Source organism: Struthio camelus, chromosome 4 (assembly GCF_040807025.1).
Source record: "Struthio camelus isolate bStrCam1 chromosome 4, bStrCam1.hap1, whole genome shotgun sequence".
NCBI classification, from domain to species: Eukaryota; Metazoa; Chordata; class Aves; order Struthioniformes; family Struthionidae; genus Struthio; species Struthio camelus.
Genome location: NC_090945.1, coordinates 39,443,910 through 39,461,080, shown reverse-complemented (window position 1 = coordinate 39,461,080; position 17,171 = coordinate 39,443,910). Strand labels below are relative to the sequence as shown.

General features: G+C 39.2%; 1 protein-coding gene and 1 long non-coding RNA gene across 3 annotated transcripts in view; one reads left to right on the top strand and one right to left on the bottom strand.

The window, feature by feature from the left end:
• The window catches only part of LOC104145547 (uncharacterized), a 115,990-nt gene extending 105,848 nt beyond the window's left edge, over positions 1–10,142 (top strand). Inside the window, exons 7-9 of one of the 2 annotated variants that reach the window (XR_694359.2) lie at positions 6,314–6,378; positions 9,261–9,327; positions 10,055–10,137. This is a non-coding gene — a long non-coding RNA (uncharacterized lncRNA). Of the gene's footprint in view, positions 1–6,313; positions 6,379–9,260; positions 9,328–10,054 lie in introns of both variants that reach the window. The other variant, XR_694360.2, reaches the window with a different exon arrangement.
• Positions 9,389–17,171, bottom strand: part of LOC104145548 (probable RNA-binding protein 46) — a 43,604-nt gene continuing 35,821 nt past the window's right edge. Inside the window, exon 6 of the mRNA XM_068942358.1 lies at positions 9,389–10,989. Within this exon, the coding sequence (XP_068798459.1) occupies positions 10,964–10,989 (26 nt within the window). The 3' untranslated portion in view covers positions 9,389–10,963. The remainder of the gene's footprint in view (positions 10,990–17,171) is intronic.

Sequence of the window (17,171 nt, the reverse complement as noted above, 5' to 3'; positions counted from 1 at the left end):
AAAGAAAAAAAAAAAACTATCCTGACTAGTTGGGCATCATGCAGAAATGTGTATGGAGTACTCTGCAGGTAGAAAATGCTGTTGTACTTGCCCAAGCGAAGGCAAGAGCCTGGCAGAGATGTTTCCAGTGTGGTGTTGACAGTTCAGTTAAGCAAATTCTTCAGGATGGAAAGGGAAGAAAGGGAAATTGCTATTAGGCTTTTCTTCTCCCAGATACAAGAAATAGCTCTTTCCTACTGTCATAACCTTATGTCTAGTTTCAAAAAAACTCCATTATATATCATTTGGAGAATGATTATATACAGGACCCAGCTTTATGATCATCAAAATAAAATAGCCAGTTATTTTTCTAACATCATTAGGAAGGTTGGTCCTTCATAAAAATAGTTATCTGGAGAAGGGACTCCCAATGTGCTGCAGGAGCCTTTTGATTAGAGCAGCTAACACAGGTGTCTTGGCAACCTGGGCAAGTCCCATGTTGGGGAATCTAGCCTGAGGACTTTGGCAATGAGCTGGTTTGGGGAAGTGAAGGTCTGCTGTGACCACTGTCTGTCTGCTTTCCTGGCCTGGGGAACTGTTATTTCTGAAAGCTGTTCTTAGCTTTTGGGCTTTTCATCCCATATACTTCTGTTACTGAGACCAACTTAACTATAAAGCATCACAAAACGTTCATGTGCTTCGTCGGTACTTCACGTCCATCCTTGTTTCCCCTTGCAATCCCCACGTCGTTCTCAGCAGGGATTCTGGCTGATGCAACCTACATTTCTGTGTGCGTTTTTCTTGCACCTTCCACCCTGTCTGTATCTCCCAGAACTGTCAAGATAACGAAAGTCCCCACTAAAAGTCCCTGCACAAAACGTGAGCACAAGAGACACAAAACTGTTTGTCAGGTGCTTAATGAATGAAATTGCACATTTGCAACTATTCTGCGAAGATGCTGCTTCTAACCCATACTGTTTCTAATGTCATCCACAAAGCCCGTGGAGGTGCGAGTCCTTCCTCCAGGTGCATAGCCCTTCCTCGCCCCTTGTCCCCAGACGATGAGCGTTTTGCCCTTGGCCCCTGAGAGCAGTCCCATGAAGGAATGTAGATACTTCAAGTAAAATGAAGCAGGAAAAGGAGGCTGAGAAATAACCATGGCTTGCTTTCGTGTTGTCTTAGCACCCGAGCCACGCTGATGCCTGCGACGGGGCGTGCTCAGGCAGGGCTGCAGGTCAACTAAATGCACAATAATTCTTTAAAACGCATGGTCACGTAACAGTGTCTTGATCCTAGACCAGCAAATTTATGTTAATCCTTTTTCTTTTAGTACTGCCACGGTACCTGCTTATTAGATATATCAGCATAAATCGTATCCCTCGATCGTGGGGGGGTATTGTTCCATTAGGCGGATATCTGCTTGCCAGAGAGGATCATTAGAGATGTGGTAGAGGCATCAAACTCTTCCTCTGTATAACAACATCTGTAGAAGCTTAATCATAAGGAAAAAATTGAGATTATATTCGCCACTTAGCAGAAGCCTGTAGTGTAGGCTTCCCCTCGCCTGGCTCTGGAGCAGGTGTGATGGACGCAGCGGGGCTGGCAGAAGCCTGTAAGCTTGTAAAGCTAAATCCGTAGTCAAAGTAATATCTTAGTAATCTTATCCCCAAAGTACCCTTAAAGATGGATGTATTCTCTTTGGAAATATTCTAAAAATGTATACAAACAGGATGTTTTGCTAGCAAACAGGGGAACTGAGAGAGGTCAACGTTGTTTTAAATAGAAGAATCAGAATAGTTGTGCATAAAGGGCGTGCCGTGGTTTTGTTTTGTTTTAAGAAAAAATAGTGTGAGCAGACAGGGAAAAAGCAAATAATCTTCACAGACTTCATTATATATATATATTTTATGTAGTAGTAGATTGAAGCCTGTTGTACAAGAACAATCAGTGACATAGTGAGAAGAATATTTAAGGGGAAAAAAAATGCCAAGCAAGGTCCACAAAATGATGCAGCAGTGATAAAGAAAGAATCTAAAGAGAGTTGATGAGAAAGATAACATAATTTGAGATATAGCTTGTTAAATTGACTTGGCAATTAGGCCAAAAGCAGCAGATGACTTCTCTCTCACTACTTTTTTTTTTTTTTTTTTTTTGGTCTGGGTCACCAGTAACCTCTTTGTAACATCGCTTTCGCCCAAGAAAGTAGTAAGCGTGTGTCAGTGGAGGTTTAGGTACTTTAATAGTTTCCTGTGATCCTCCCTCTGCAGTGGGCTTCAGGAGCTCATCCTCTTCTCCTGTTGATACAGATTGAATATCAAAATTACATTTTGCCCTCTGACACTTTTAGCAGCTGACAGTACCCGGGAAGCCCTCTTCTGCAAGAGGGATCCCCCGGGGCCGGGAGCAGAAGCCCCGCTGGGCTGCTCCTCACTGCCCATCTCCAGCGGCCTGAAGCTTTAAGCAGGTGATTTTACTGTGCTCTTACCTGTTTGCTGCCAGGTGGGTTTGTCTATCCCAGAAAGTTGCTTTTGCATTCAGGCTTACCGGCTTATTCTGGTGTAATCGCTTTGACTTGTCAGGTGCCCTTATACAGGGTGAGACGGAAAGAAGCACCAAGGCGTTTAAATTTTTTTTAATCAAAACAGTATTTTCCAAATTAAGATTGTGTGTTTTTGCAGGCAGTTACAAAGAAAGAGTAACTGTTCATCCTAGTTAATATCAACTGTTCATTAAACAGTTACTCCTGGTAGTTATTGAAATATGTTCTACTATTTCTGACATATTTAAGGTAGAACTTAGTCAAAAAGTTAATCGTAGTTCATTTTCAGGAGCAGTAATACAGCTGTATCTTATCTACAGTGACTAAGATTGTTTGGATATAATATTATCATTTATAGTCAAATATCCACTCACCCTAGCATTACGGATCATCAAAATCAAGCAAGTTTAAGCAAGTTATGAAGCACATATCCATGTAAATGCAATTAAGAACGCCCACTGGAACGTAGATTTCTATCCCTTCTTTTCTCATCTTTTCCTCAACTCCCTCCCATGCAATGGTAATTGAGTTGCCTTTTTTGTCGTCTTTAAGCAAGCTGTTAAACTGCCATGAGTCTAAGTATAATTCCTTTAAAGTGGAAATGTAAACATTTTTCCAAAAAATCCATCATAAACTCTTTCGAACTATTTAATAAACTATTTCAAACAAGATCCTGAAACGAAGCCTGCTCAAGCGGTGCTGTTCCTTCTCTTTAGACCGCCAGTGATTTCTTCCTTGGTTCGATGCCTTTTCCCCGTCTCTCGGCTTCTGCTTGACCACCGGTGCGCCTTAGAGCGTGAGTGCGTAGCATAACCATCTCTGGCTGGCAAAAAAGATGAAGTGTTTAGAAAATTGCGGGCTCACTTCTAATAAGGCTGTTAACAAGCTGGAGGAGTCTCTAATCAGATTGTCCTCTGCTACGCTGAATTTTTTAATGGCTTGGAAGTGCAACATGGGTTTATTTCTTCTTGAAGCAGAAAAGCTGCAGAGCTTCTCCACGGTGAGGTGGGAAGAGAGGATGTGGAAGAGTTAATGCCAGGATAAAAACCTCTGAAATAAGCAAAGCACTTTTTTTTTTTCTGTTTTCCTCCCTTAATAGAGTATTTTTTCCCCATTCCAGTGGATTACTGAAAATTTAAGCAAAGATAGCTTGTAAAAAGACGAGTCACATCTGTACAGGAGAACAGCTTCTTTCCATTCTGGAGTACTGGTATATCATACGACCGAGTGAATCCAACGGGCGCAAATCTAGTACGATATGGAAAAGCTGACTCTTCGGGCAAGTAATTCCCCGTGAAGACGGCAAGAGTTTTGCAGGGAGGCTGCTGCCGCAGGGTTCCTGGGCCAGCCGTCGCTACCCACCCCGAAAGGAGCTACGGCGGCTTGCTTTTATTGGGCTTCGACATTTGGGGGAGGAAAACAGAAAGCCGAACAAGACGTTGCATTAATAATGTATTAGCTAGCTGTATTTAGAAGCACTTTGGGGTTCACTGAATTCCTGCCTTAAGTGGTACAATATATGCTATATATCCCAAAGCGCTAACACTGAACGGTCCTAACTAGCAGAAGAGTTTGCAAAAAGAGACAAGAAGATCTGATGCTCTTAATAACTGAATCTTATTTAAAGAATTCCTATTTTTTTTCTACTTTTAGATGAAAATATGTCACATGGTGTTAGGTTTTTAAGTATACATTTTTGTCTAAACAACGCCTGACAAATTTTCTCTGACAGACATACCGTCCTTTTGTGAATGCTTGCATCTGCGTTTGAAATGTCGTATGAAGGGAAGATAAACGTGCTGGCGTGCTCCTAGTCTGCTCATTAGGCCAGGGCCAGCAGTCGTCGTACAGGCTCATTTCCTTTCCCTCTTTGCTGGGACTGAGCCTCTTTGCTCAGGACAAATCTTGAGGTTGTTCAGGGTGCGCTGAGCTAACAGGTTTCTGACCTGGGCTGTGTATCAGGCACTGCCCTCCCTTCCTTTTCAAATGATTCATTTATCAAAACTGGTCGGCGGCAGTATGTTAAGTTTGGCTTTCCCACGTGCGCGTTGGGCGCCGGGAGCCCCGGCTGTGCCCGGGAGGCGGGAAGCGGCCGCCCCCTCGCGCTGCCGTTTTCTTGCCTGGAAACCCGCGGCGGCAGCGCCCAGCGCTGCTTTCTGCCCGACCTCGAGAGCCGCCAGGGGTCTGCCGCGGGCCCCGTGGACGGGAGGCAGCGTCCTCCCTCGGGGCAGATAAACCCACACCGGAGGAGCGCGCCTTACTGACGTGCAGCCTGTGTTTGGGGAGCGGGCTCCGTCGTGCAGGTTCAACTGGGGTTAAAGGTAATGGCGTTTCGCATGCTGCACAACTCACCAGAGTGCTCCCATGGTCTTATTCACAGCAGCGTTAAGCGGTTACTAAAACACCAGACAAACTTCACACAGCGCTGCAAAAGAGAAGCAGGGAAACGTAGCTGACAGATATTAAGAGAGACGAGCTGTTACCAGCATGGAAAGCTGGCAGGTAGCTGTGAAGAAAGTTTCCTGAGCCCAAAGCAGCGGGAGCTCTCAAGAGTTTAGGAAATACTCTCTGGATGGGGAGAAAATCAACTATTTCTGCAATAAAATGCTGCATCTGTTTAAAGTTAGGAGACCCTGATCTGATTTATGTTGCAGTATTTGGCACCTTGTGGGCTTTGATGAGGCCTGTCTGGAAGATGTGCTTTTGTGAGATACGTTACTGGGCTTGCTCCAGAGACACAGAAGGAAATTTAATCATGTGTTATACTGCTGGACAAACTGAGTGATCTAACGGTTTCCTTTGGTTTTCATTTAGGAAATTCATAGCCTAAATGGTTGACCAAATCCATGAATAAAATTAATATGATTTCATGGTAGCTGAAAACCATATGCTTTTGTAAGGGGGAAAAATTTATAGTGAAAATTTCATCAAAATACATGCCTTAGTGTTGAAAGAGTCCAGGTAGCCTTCTCCTGTGAATGTTGCTTTAGAAAGTGGAGGTAGCTTTCTCTTTTTTCAGGTTTTTGTTTGTCTAGTGAAAAGAAATCTGTAATCAGCGTTCCTGTGATCAAAACTAAATGTTTCACTGTAAAACTTGATGTGCGGAAGGTCTCCACCACCCCCTTTAAGAAGCTCATGTTAGGAATGAGCTGTTAACTATCTTCTGATATGCCTCTGTTTCTTGTGGTTAAAAAAAGTGTGTGTGTGTGTGTGTGTATATATAAAAACCAAAAATCTCCTTGGATTCTATGAGGAATTTGACCTTTAGCCTAAGCTGCCTTAACCAAGATGGAACTGAAACTGGGCCCTCGCACCCTCTTGTGTGGGCCCCAGAATCTCAGTGTCCTCCTGTAGGTGCTGAGTTGACTTTTGTCGCACACCTCCATGCCCTTCTTTGCCATTTAAGTTTTGGAGACCCCTGAACTCCTCAGCCAGCACCAGCTGATTCTTGGGAGAACAGAACAGCTTCGCGCCTGAGCCCAGCCAGCCCTTCCTGTTACTCTGCCTGGTCTTCCTGAGCCTCTCTTACCTATCCCACATGTGCCTATGCTAAGTATGGACTTGCAGACAATGTAATGACCATAGTCACTTGTTTTGTTTAAAAAAAAAAAAAAAAAAAAGGGGGGGGGAACAACCCCTCCCCCAACTCTGAGAGGCTATTGGTCTTTCCCTCTTATACACAATACTGGAGTTAAAGCACTGACCTAGGGTATGCTGGGGAGGAGGGGGGACGAGGGGTTAAAGGTCTCTTCCTTCATCAGTCTTGAATCCAACCTACTAATCTCCCTTCTCTAGGAGATGGTTGCAAATATGAGATTCTGCCTATGAAACCAAGAGGGAGGCTCCCAAATCATAAAGAGGTGAGATTTAAGGCGTATCTTTTGTATTTCCCATTGGTTTGGCAAGTGTTTCCTTCGCTCAGAGCGCTGACCGTTGTGAAATGGTTTTCACTTGAAATATTTTGACTTCTTGCAAACTGCTTAACTTGCTGGAAACTATTCTTGCCAATCTAGCCCTTTTGTCTTTGCTTGCACATAGCAACTTTTCCAGCTTTGACAAAAAACATTTGACTCTAAATATGCGTTTTATACACTAGGGAATACTTCCCTCTGCAGGAGACTGTAAGTTAATAGCAGTTATAGCCTGTGGTATGGTTAGGTTTTCCAAGTTATTTCTGTTGAGTTTCACAGATTTTTCACTGGCTCTTGACCATAGATAAATACTCCATCAATGTCCACGCAAAATATTCTAACTGTGGTCAAAGCTGTTTAAGTTGATTAAAGTTCTTGTATTGTCAGGTAAGAGATGGAGAGAGAGGGTCTTCCTGCGGTCAGTCATGGCTTTCTAAAGGCATGTGGCTTCCTACCTAAACTGAGCTTTAACGTACAGATGAGCCCCTGTAAGCTAAATTAGCCTTTGTAGCTGCTTCTGGTTCCTGCACTGGTTATTTCAGGTTTTGATTGTGCCAATTATTTTGTGGCAGTCAGTCACAAGCTCCTGTACCTCGCTGCTTTCCCCTCTCCATCTAAAAATGGCAGTATTATGCCTTCTTTTTGAAGCACAATTTTTATATACGTGCAGAGTACAATCACTGTTGTTTGATCTACAAGCCAGTACTGTACTCGGTTATTAGTGTGTGTTATTTACCTCTTTCAAGTCTATGAGTTTTAGCTCGTTTGCTAGCTTTGGTAAAAGCATTGCTGGCTTCTCAGAATGCAAGACTGGAGCTAGGACTGAACTATCTTGGCTTTGCAGGCCTCTGTTTTGCATGTATCTAGGGGTCTGCAGGCTTTCTGAAATTTCACCCAACTTCAAGCATTACCTAATTTAAAAAAATCCCATGAGCATGTATTTGCATTCTAGAGCCTTAGGAATGTTACCTGGTGTGACAGCAAAGAGTCATTTGATTGTTTCATGTCTGTTGTTTACATTTTATTAGAGACAGCAAGAAAACCTTTTTTTCAAGAAAAAGACAAGCCTTACAATAAATTAAGCCTTTCTGCAGCAAGGCCAAAGCCATGTCAGTTGGATGGAAGCCCATTTAAACAAAAAGTTGCATATTTTAATACTACCCTAGGCTGTAACATAGCAAGGTCGGGGGGGGGGGGGGGGGGGGAGAGAGCCTTTTACCCTTTCTCTTAAGGGTACTTGTTCAGCCGCAGAAAACGTGGCAGCTACAATGTGACCTGGTTGTTGTACTGGCCTTGTCAGTGTGGTTAAAACCTGGGGAGGGTGGGGGGGGCTCTGACTGGCTACTCTACTTTTTCCCTCTTCTCAGCTGTTTTTGTGCCTAGGGATAGTAGGCTGCTATGCCCAGCATGCTTGCTCTGTAGCATAGACTTGACTCCTACCTCAGGATAATAAAGAAATAAAATAGATGGAAAAGAGAACTAAGAAAAAAATGACAACCTTTTTTAATTTAGGGCAGCTTTTTAATGCCATGGGTTTAGTGCAAAGGAAATTGGACAACCCTCTGTTTCACTGCAGTTAGTGACCTCTACTTTCAGAGGGGCTTTAGGTTTTTACACCAATTGTAGCACAGGGGAGCATATGGATTCATTTTTGACCAGCATGATACAATATTACTGTTTAAAAAAAAAAAAAAAGACATCATTTCTCCTTTTTTCACAGTTTTTTAAAAAGAAATACGTCTGTGTTTTTTCCTGAAGGTTAATAAGCTCCAGTGAGACTCTCAAAAATCTGAAAAAATATGCTTGCATTTTTGCAGTGATTAGAGATTTTTAATGGCATGTTCTAAATAAACTTCAAAAACACTGAATTACAGCAACTGAGTTCAACTGCTTCCTCAGCTGCTTATTCCTTATACCTTTGATATTATCTGCAAAACAAAGACCCAAATTCTGGCTGAGGGCTGTAGCTGGCATATAGCCACACAGGTTTCATTACACTCAAACTTTTGATCATGGTTTTGTACAGTGACACTTGCTGGGAATACTTAAAAATAATTGACAAACAACATGCTTATGTTACTGATGATAGGAGTTGCTCAGTTATTTCTATCAAAACTGGTTTTTACATGAAACTACTTCAACGGTGGGAGTAGGGTCTAAAAGCTGAGCATGGAGGAGGCTGCAAAACTGAAAAGCATAATCCCTCAGCTTGGTGCAGCACTGACCATAACTGCTTCTGTTCTCTGCGAGCCACCACGCTCCAGGGCTGCACCATCCCTCCAACCTTCTTGCAGGGTCCCCGCAAGTGGCCAACAACTCTTGTGGTACCAAGAGTTGGTTGGCCCAGACTCCCATTAGAAGTACTACAGGATATTCTGCTTTATGAAGTCTCTTTTTGCACATAAAGTTTATCATATTTGCAAGGTGTCTATTTTAAAAAGTTACAATAAAAAAAAACTTGAACAAGACTCTCAACAAATAAAAATACAGCTAATTTTTGCAGTTTGTAGGCTGGAATTCTGTCTGACAGGCACAAATACCTTGAAATTACTTCCCCTCATCCTGTATCAACACTATGTTATTCTGTCTCAAACACTGAATTTTACTTTAGCCTCAGGGTCCTGTCACTGAAGTTTAAATACAAAGCAAAGCAAGCTCCCATTCCCCCTTCCTCTCAGCAGAGTTTCTTAGGAAATCAGAGGGTTTAACAGCTTTTGATCATGATGGAAGCTATTAAGCAAACATGCTTTTTAAAAATGACCTTTTTTTTTAAAAAAAAAAAAAAAAACAAGGTTTCAACTAGACACTTAATTATACTTCCTTCTGTTCAGCAAAGTACCTGAACTGGAGCCCCTGCTCAAAGCTGGCTACTAGTGAAAGGAAAGTGAGCTCTGCAAAGTAAGTTCCTGAAGGTACCACATGAAAGATTAATCTTAGAACAATGGCCACACACCAAATACTAACAGCATAAATTTAATATCAATGTTCAAATTCAAGTACAGAAGTCAAACACATGATTTCAACATTAAAAATTACAACGCTTAAACAGTTACTATGTATCTAATATCAAATACAAATTAAGCTTAACTATTATAACTGCACCTAAATTAACAGCCAAAAAAAAAAAAAATATATATATGTATATATACTGGTGTAACATGTTTGTTTAACTAAAATACGTATAGGACCACAGTAGCTGACTGCTTTAAGAAAAATTATTCAACTTTAAAGAAATCTTTCCATTGCATAGTTTTCTGGCTACATAATATTCGCTTTTGACAAACGCTTTTCAGACAAAACAGCTTACAACCAACATTTGCATAGGTCAGGCCATTAGACTCTTAACATATGCCACTTGGCCCATACTTTGGCCAGAAATTGAAACTATAAACCAAATTTAAAAAGAAGGTTGATCCACTGTACTCATTTCAGGAAAAAAAACCCTGACCTTTATTCTTTTGTCATTCGATAAATAAAGCACTTTACTGAGCAGCGCTAAGTAGTCAAGCTACAGAAATAAAGATAGCTTACTCAAAATGAATTACACATACCCGATTTAAAAACTTTAAACTTCAAAGTGAAAATAGTTTTTATGTAAAATGATGTTTTTTTTTTTTTTTTTCAGAAGAACACGGCCTGATTAGAGAGTGAGCAAGCTGCTGTTCAACATGGCTACTGCAAGTGGAACTGCGGGTGCCGAAGGACAACCCGGGTGAGCGCGTGGCCTTGAAGGCAGGGAGCACCCACGTGCTGCAGCAGGGACCTGCCAACAGCAGGAAATGCAACTTACCGAGCTGTACGTAAAGGTACAAGGAATCTGTATGTGTTAAGATTTTTGTCCATTTTTGTCTCAAAGAATTAGCTAAAGCAGTGAACCCCAATGACTGCAGTAGTGCTCCTGGCACAGCCTGTTGCTATGTTGACATAAAGCCCTTCAACATACCAGTCCTTTATTGGTGTAATACTATACCAGAAGCAAATATTTTATTGAATGTGGTCTTCCTGTAAAATTTTGCATTAAGTTACAGAAGCAAATCTGAGTGTGGTATTCAAGTATTACATTAGACTGAGGAATGAAATATTGGGAATTCTGTTTATTTATGAAAAGGCAGAGTAGCCAGTTGGATTTTTTTTTAAAGCTTTGCTTAAGATTTATTACTTACAATACAAACTAAAAAAATTCTGCCCAAGACTCAATGTACAAGGGTAGGAATTAGAGCAAATTATTTCAACACTAAAAATAAGCTACTACTACAGCTAATAAAATATTTTTAAACAAATTATCTCTTCAAAACAAATTTAATCAAACATTAACTAAATTTAACATTTAATTTCACTAATCTTTAAAGTGAAAAGTTTAAAATACACATGCTCTTTGCAAAATTATTAGCCAATAAACATGTAATTTGTATTTCCAGTAATTTGTGCATTAGTGCGGTGTTGTTCTTCCTTTCGTGGCAAGATCCAAAGTAACAAGTTCCAAACTTTCCAACTACTCAACTATGCTCTTCAGGGCAACGTTCTCCAGGAAAATTCAAGCCAAATAGGGTGTACAGTTGGCTACAGAGAAGGGAGGGGGAGGAAAGAAATCAAACTTTTTATTTTAACAAGCATACTGCATTCTCAATTCCAAGAACTTCAACTATTAAGGAACTTAAGATAAAGGTGTAATGAAAGCTTTTATGGTTTTTTTTTTTCCCAGACACTGCATTCTTCCCCTTCCTCTCCCCCCCCGTACTAACTCAACTGAGAAAAGGTTTAGTCAGCAGCTGAAGCAACATCAGAAAGGACCTAGTTAAAAAGGAGAAATTAAAAATGAGAAATAATCTCAGTTTTGTTTTCTTCCACTTTCAAACCTACAAAAATATATAGCACATTAAGTAAATGTATAAAAACCTTATACTTTAAAAAATTTTCTTTGGTTTTGAAGCTCAGTATTGTCTCAGCCTTTAATTCTTTTAACCAAACTTCACAATAATGACCCTTTGTTTCACCTCCGTTGAACAGAAAATATCAATGAGGACAACTTCAATGTGTGTATTAGATCACTAATTTTTGTATTCATTAAAATTATGAGTTATTAATTTGTTACATATGAAAGACTGCTGCTACGGTATTGTTATATTAAATGTATTTGGTACTTTATATCAAGGGAAGTACCAAGTTCTGCTACACACACTCCATAGACAATCCCTGTCTTCAGTGTGGTCATCAACTGACCAGAGAAGGGCACTAAATTCAGTGCTATTTTGAAGCTACTGACTCCACTGGAATCAGTCATTTGGTCTAACACTGTTAAATGTGTTAGGTGTTAAATGTTTCTTAGACATTTTTCTCCAAGTTCTTCTATAAAGGCCCAGGCTTACTTTATGTTCCCCTGTCTGTAAGCAGCAAAGACACAAAAATAACTGAATCTTCGGGACAAATGCTGAGTGACTCAGATTAGAAGCTTCCCGCAGTAAAGTTAACACAGTGCATGGATTTAACGCTATTTTCAAACTGCCTTATAAGCTTTAAAAAAAAAAAAAAAAAAACAAAAAACTCACGACGCTCAGGAAAGATGGTAATCCCCATTTTAAAAAATGAAAGAGTTCTCAGAAGTGACAGACAACCACACATAACTAAAATTCATCCACAATGGCATGTTCCAGGAAAGCGAGCACTTATCTTTCTGGAATAAAATGCAGAAAGCTAAAAATAAGTTATTCTTTGCAAATTCTAGATGATGTAAAACATTAGACTTTTTCTTTCACAGGAAATTGACTACCCAAAGAAAAAGTTCAAGTCATCAGTGTAATAACTCCAGTTCTGAACATAAATTTAAACCCATGCTGCAAATACAAGTAATTCACAGATGAGATTGGGATCATCTTAAGAGTGAAAAACCATAACCTTTCTTTGAGTGACACTACTGACGTGGTGATCCATCAGCAGATTGACAGCAGTAGAGCCTTGGTCTGCTTTGAAAACCAAGAGGGCCTGAACTGACCATTTCTAAGAGCTTCCTATAGAGTACGCTCATGCAGAAATAACCCTGGGACCAACTTCTCTTAACAGCCCAATCAGTGCAGCCGAGGCAAATCCTGGAGGGAATACAGTCTTTCCAGGTTTATTCACCTCTATTCCACTATACTGCTTTCAGGGACAGCAAAGCTATGTGCCTGTTCAGGGATAGTGATAAAATGCACATATGTAGAAAAGTCATCTGATAAATATTTAAGGCTTCCAGCTGTACACCATAAAGGAGTATCTTACATGACACTCGAGACTTTCTAAAGCCACACAGACAGACAGACACGCACCCCCCCCCCACTCAATTTATATTTGCTAAACAAACAGCAGCTTCTGTATTTTTTAAATTTAACTTCAAAGTTAAAACAACAACTACTCTCTGTAGTGCAACAAACTGCAGTTCCTGATTTTAAGAACAGACTTTTACAAAGAAAGTCAAATAATTCAGAGGTGAAATGACTCTTAAAAATCAAAGCATCACAGAGAAACTGAAAAGATAGATACTGAATAATGACAAAAATCAGCATAATGCTTAGATAACTATAGTTTCTAGAAAACATACAGTACTTCGCTGTAATTGTTCCAATACCAATAGAGTAAATTTTAATAAAGCCAACCAAGACTATGTTCAAGTAAAGAAAATCTATATTATGAAATAGTAAAATAAAAACATTTCACTCTTGAATGTGACACCATTAAAGAGAATGTCCAAACTCTAAAACAGCAGCTTCTACCTTTACCTTTGCTCTGAAAACCAGATGCTGAGTACAGCCCCTTTAATTAGTTTTTACAAATGTTAGCCTTGTGAATTGCTACTGCATGCGGTATTTAAGAAACTTAAACACAGGAATTCATAAAATGCGTGAACTGTTTCAGATAATGAACAACATTAAGTGGTGAACTGGAATTAAACTCTAATTTATATGCTATAATTAGTGGATAAAATGCTTTACTTTGATACAGATGCCTCAATGCCTTTTTAAATTTTTCCTACTATTTTTAAACTTTCACTTTAATGGAAGAATTAATTAATTTCCTAAGTAATTTCTCAACAAAACATTCCTATCCTGCCCCATGGAAGCCTGTGCACGGGAACAAATACCTCGGTTGTGGAATATGTTTCTAAAACCTTTCAGAGCCCTGAAAAGTCTTTACGGAAATGTCTTCCTTCTTCCCTCACCTTCCCCCACTACCCTCAAGTCAGACTCAGTTGGGAGAGAACTCCCAGGACTCAGCCTTTGCTACACAGGGTGGTATCTGAAGGACTAAGAAGAGGCTCTGCATCTTCTGATCAGCTGTATGGGTCCACAACTACTGACAGGCTTTCCTCTCCCTGAAAGAAATTTCAAATTACAAATTAAAGAGATCACTTTGCATCAGCACTAAAAGAAGGATAATCACATGTTGCACAGAAAAAAAAAAAGGCGTTTCGCAACATCAAATGCTTGACACCATATGAACTAAATGGTGAATATCCACCTAGTAGAAAACAAAGTTTACTTAATTTTTACAGGATAGTTTAGGCTATCCAGTTCTCGCTGTGCTCACCAGCTTGATTTGCGAGGCACTCTTTGTTTCAAGAAATCTTTTAGAATAATAACAATTAAAAAAAAAAGTAAGCACTGTGAAGGCATTCAGCAATCCTTGGTAAACTCTGCAACACAGCCTTAAGGAAGGGAAAGCTGGGATGTGTTAAATCAAGATACAAGACTTCTTGTACTATAAAGACCTGTCAAAAATTATATAATTCTGTCTCTTCTAAAGACAGAAATAACATAATTCCCAGTACATTCTTAATAGAGCAGTTTGCTGAAGTTTCAGTTTTTCTATCTGTTACTCCTAGGGGAAACACCAGTGCAGACCTATGCAAGAGAATAAGGGGAAAAACTAGGGGGTTTTTTTGTTTTTTTTTTTTTTTAAAGTTTTACGATAGATATAAGAGATATTTTATAATTGTCAAACACCACAATTTTGCTACCCTTACTTATTATCAATTTGTTTTACTCTACACAACATTCCACTGAAATCAGATGGGCTATTTAAGCAATATTCCACAAGACCACCAACTACTAGAATTTGCTCTTTGCTTTATTTCTAAAATGGTTTAAGATAAGTAATTTAAAGACAAAAAGCTCAACATGCTAATTTTATTATTATAGAAATAACAAAACAATGTGGTCATTTATTTTGCAAAATAAACAGTACAAATAAAACTTAGATTTCTGCATGTTTTGTCTTGGTCTTCACGTTTTGCAATATATATGCTTTGTTATCAGGCAAGGCATCACTGCTCATAGCTTTTTAACTATTTAAAACAACAGACTAATTTTCACTTGGACTAAGAATGGTGCAAATATTTTTTCATACCTAAATTTAGCTTCAGCTGTGGGAAGGGGGAACACCTGTCAATCTACTCAAAAAAACTCAACTAAATGATGATGTAAACTCTTGAATTCTTATAAACGCAAGAAATTGCTAAACATACCCTGAATTAGTTCAGGTATATGTCTCCAGAATACAGTAGGAATAACACTGCGGTATGAAGAGAGAGACTATCACCACACTCTAAGACTCATAGCATCTTAATTAAAAAAAAAAAAAAAAAAAAAGAAACGTTATCGCACTTACTAAACTGACTGAATCCCTAGGAAAACTTTCACGTTTTGGGACGCTACGTGAAATAGAGTTCTGCTCTAATTTGGCTTTAGTATAGGACTATGAAAGTCTCCTCCCCTTTTATTCTCACACAAGGAAACTGAAGGGACTACTCTGTCTTTCAAACACATCACACAGGCAAGAAAGATGGGAGGGGACAAGCTACAACCCGGGGCCCTTGTGACTCTCCCTCACTTCCAGCACAGGAATGTGCCTACAGCACATGCAGGACAAGAATCCATTCTTTTAATCAATGCCCACAGTTCTCAACCAAGTAGAGAAGTTACTAGTAAACACAACAGAACAAGTTTTGAAGTTGTTTAAGTTAGATTTGCACACACTATTACAACTGACTCCATTTTAAAATAAATGCCTGTCTATGTAATTACATGAACTGAAAAGAAGCCAGCACAATATCACAAGGAAATTTAGTGCACAATTTTTTTCCTTTAGGAGATTGGTCATAGCCTGTGCATGCTTTAATTATGTAATTGTATGCACTGTTACATTACAGTGATTTTTTTTTTTTATAATAAATAATGCTTCATATGTATTTATAAAAACAATTTGCTCTCCAACTGAAAATAGTGCATTATCCTGAAACTGTGAACTGGCAAATATAATCTGTAAAAGTATTCTTTAACCAACAATTTAACAGCTGTTCATCAATGTGATGTGGACATGCAATTATAATCAAGTATGTATACATTTAATGCACCAAATTTTACAAGCACAATTTTCTAAATAAACCAGTTTAATCCATAAGCTAAAAAACCCAAGTAGCAAAACTGAATTTCCCCGAACCAATGGAATTCCTCCAGCACTGAGTGAAAACAAAAATTCTCAGAAGAACGTTCTGCCTTTTCGATGTTCAGATGCTTATTTTCACTGAAGAAAGGGAGGCAGAAATTATACAAGCAGAGCGTGGCTCCACCACTTCAGGTTCTCTTGCCTATAGCTCAAAGTCATCTGGCTGGGCCAGCTTGATGCTACAAACTGCAGAGCTACACTAACGAAGCCGCATACCTGAGTGACACACACACTGCCTCTCGGTAGGCTTAGCTTAGGACTGCCATTGCACTAATACAGCTTCTGGACCGAACGTGGGATACAGATTCACAGTTAACTAACGCAACTATGTGGTCTTCAAATTAGAGCTGCCTCATGTCTAGTCAGCTTACAGCACAGTCTGTAGAGGTGAAAGTAGGAAATGTTACATATCGCTTTTAACTGCGCACATTTAACGGCCAAGCATCTTTTGCAAATAACTCAGAAGTTGCACAACAACTTGGATCAGACAAACTAAAGTTTGTGTTGAAAAGCTTTTACAGTGCGTTCAGCTTTTTTTCTATTCTGTTCTCCACTACCACCTTAAACACTCACCTTCAGGAACTTCAATATGTAGCCTTGCTCAGTTTTTCATATAAACTGGCAGTTAGGCATGTAATTTGCATATATTTAAACAAGCCTGAGGTTTTCCCCACCTTGTTCTATTCACAGTTTCTATAGTAACTTTAAAAACATAGCTTATTCATCTTTCAGTGCAATCATATGTTTTTGTTTTCTCTTGAGCATCCTTTTCAAAATATTCTGGTGACACCATGTGGTAAATTGTTGTACCGCGGTCTGTTTAGGACTACTGCATATGGTATCAACCAAGTATTCTGTTATGTGCAATGGAATACAAAAATAAGTAGCACCAAAAAAAAAAAAACCCAAGGTGCTTTGTATTAGATAAAGGAGATTAACAATCATAAAATTATTTGGGGGAATACAATGGATTTGAGATATTTTGCTTACTGTGTTAAGGAAAGAGAAATACTGCTGTACCAATATCTTCAAAAGGAGAAAACAATTTTATGTCTATTTACAGTATAACAACATATGGATAAAAAAGATACACTACCTGTAATAACCCAAGAGAAATATACGGAAGTTCCAGAATCAGTATTCAGTGATTATTTTTACATTATCTTTGTCTGTAGAAACCTTTACTCTTGCAATTACAGTTCTGCTTTTTCTACTGACTAAATATAAACAATATCTGAAACGATCATGGAAAAGAGACTTCCTGT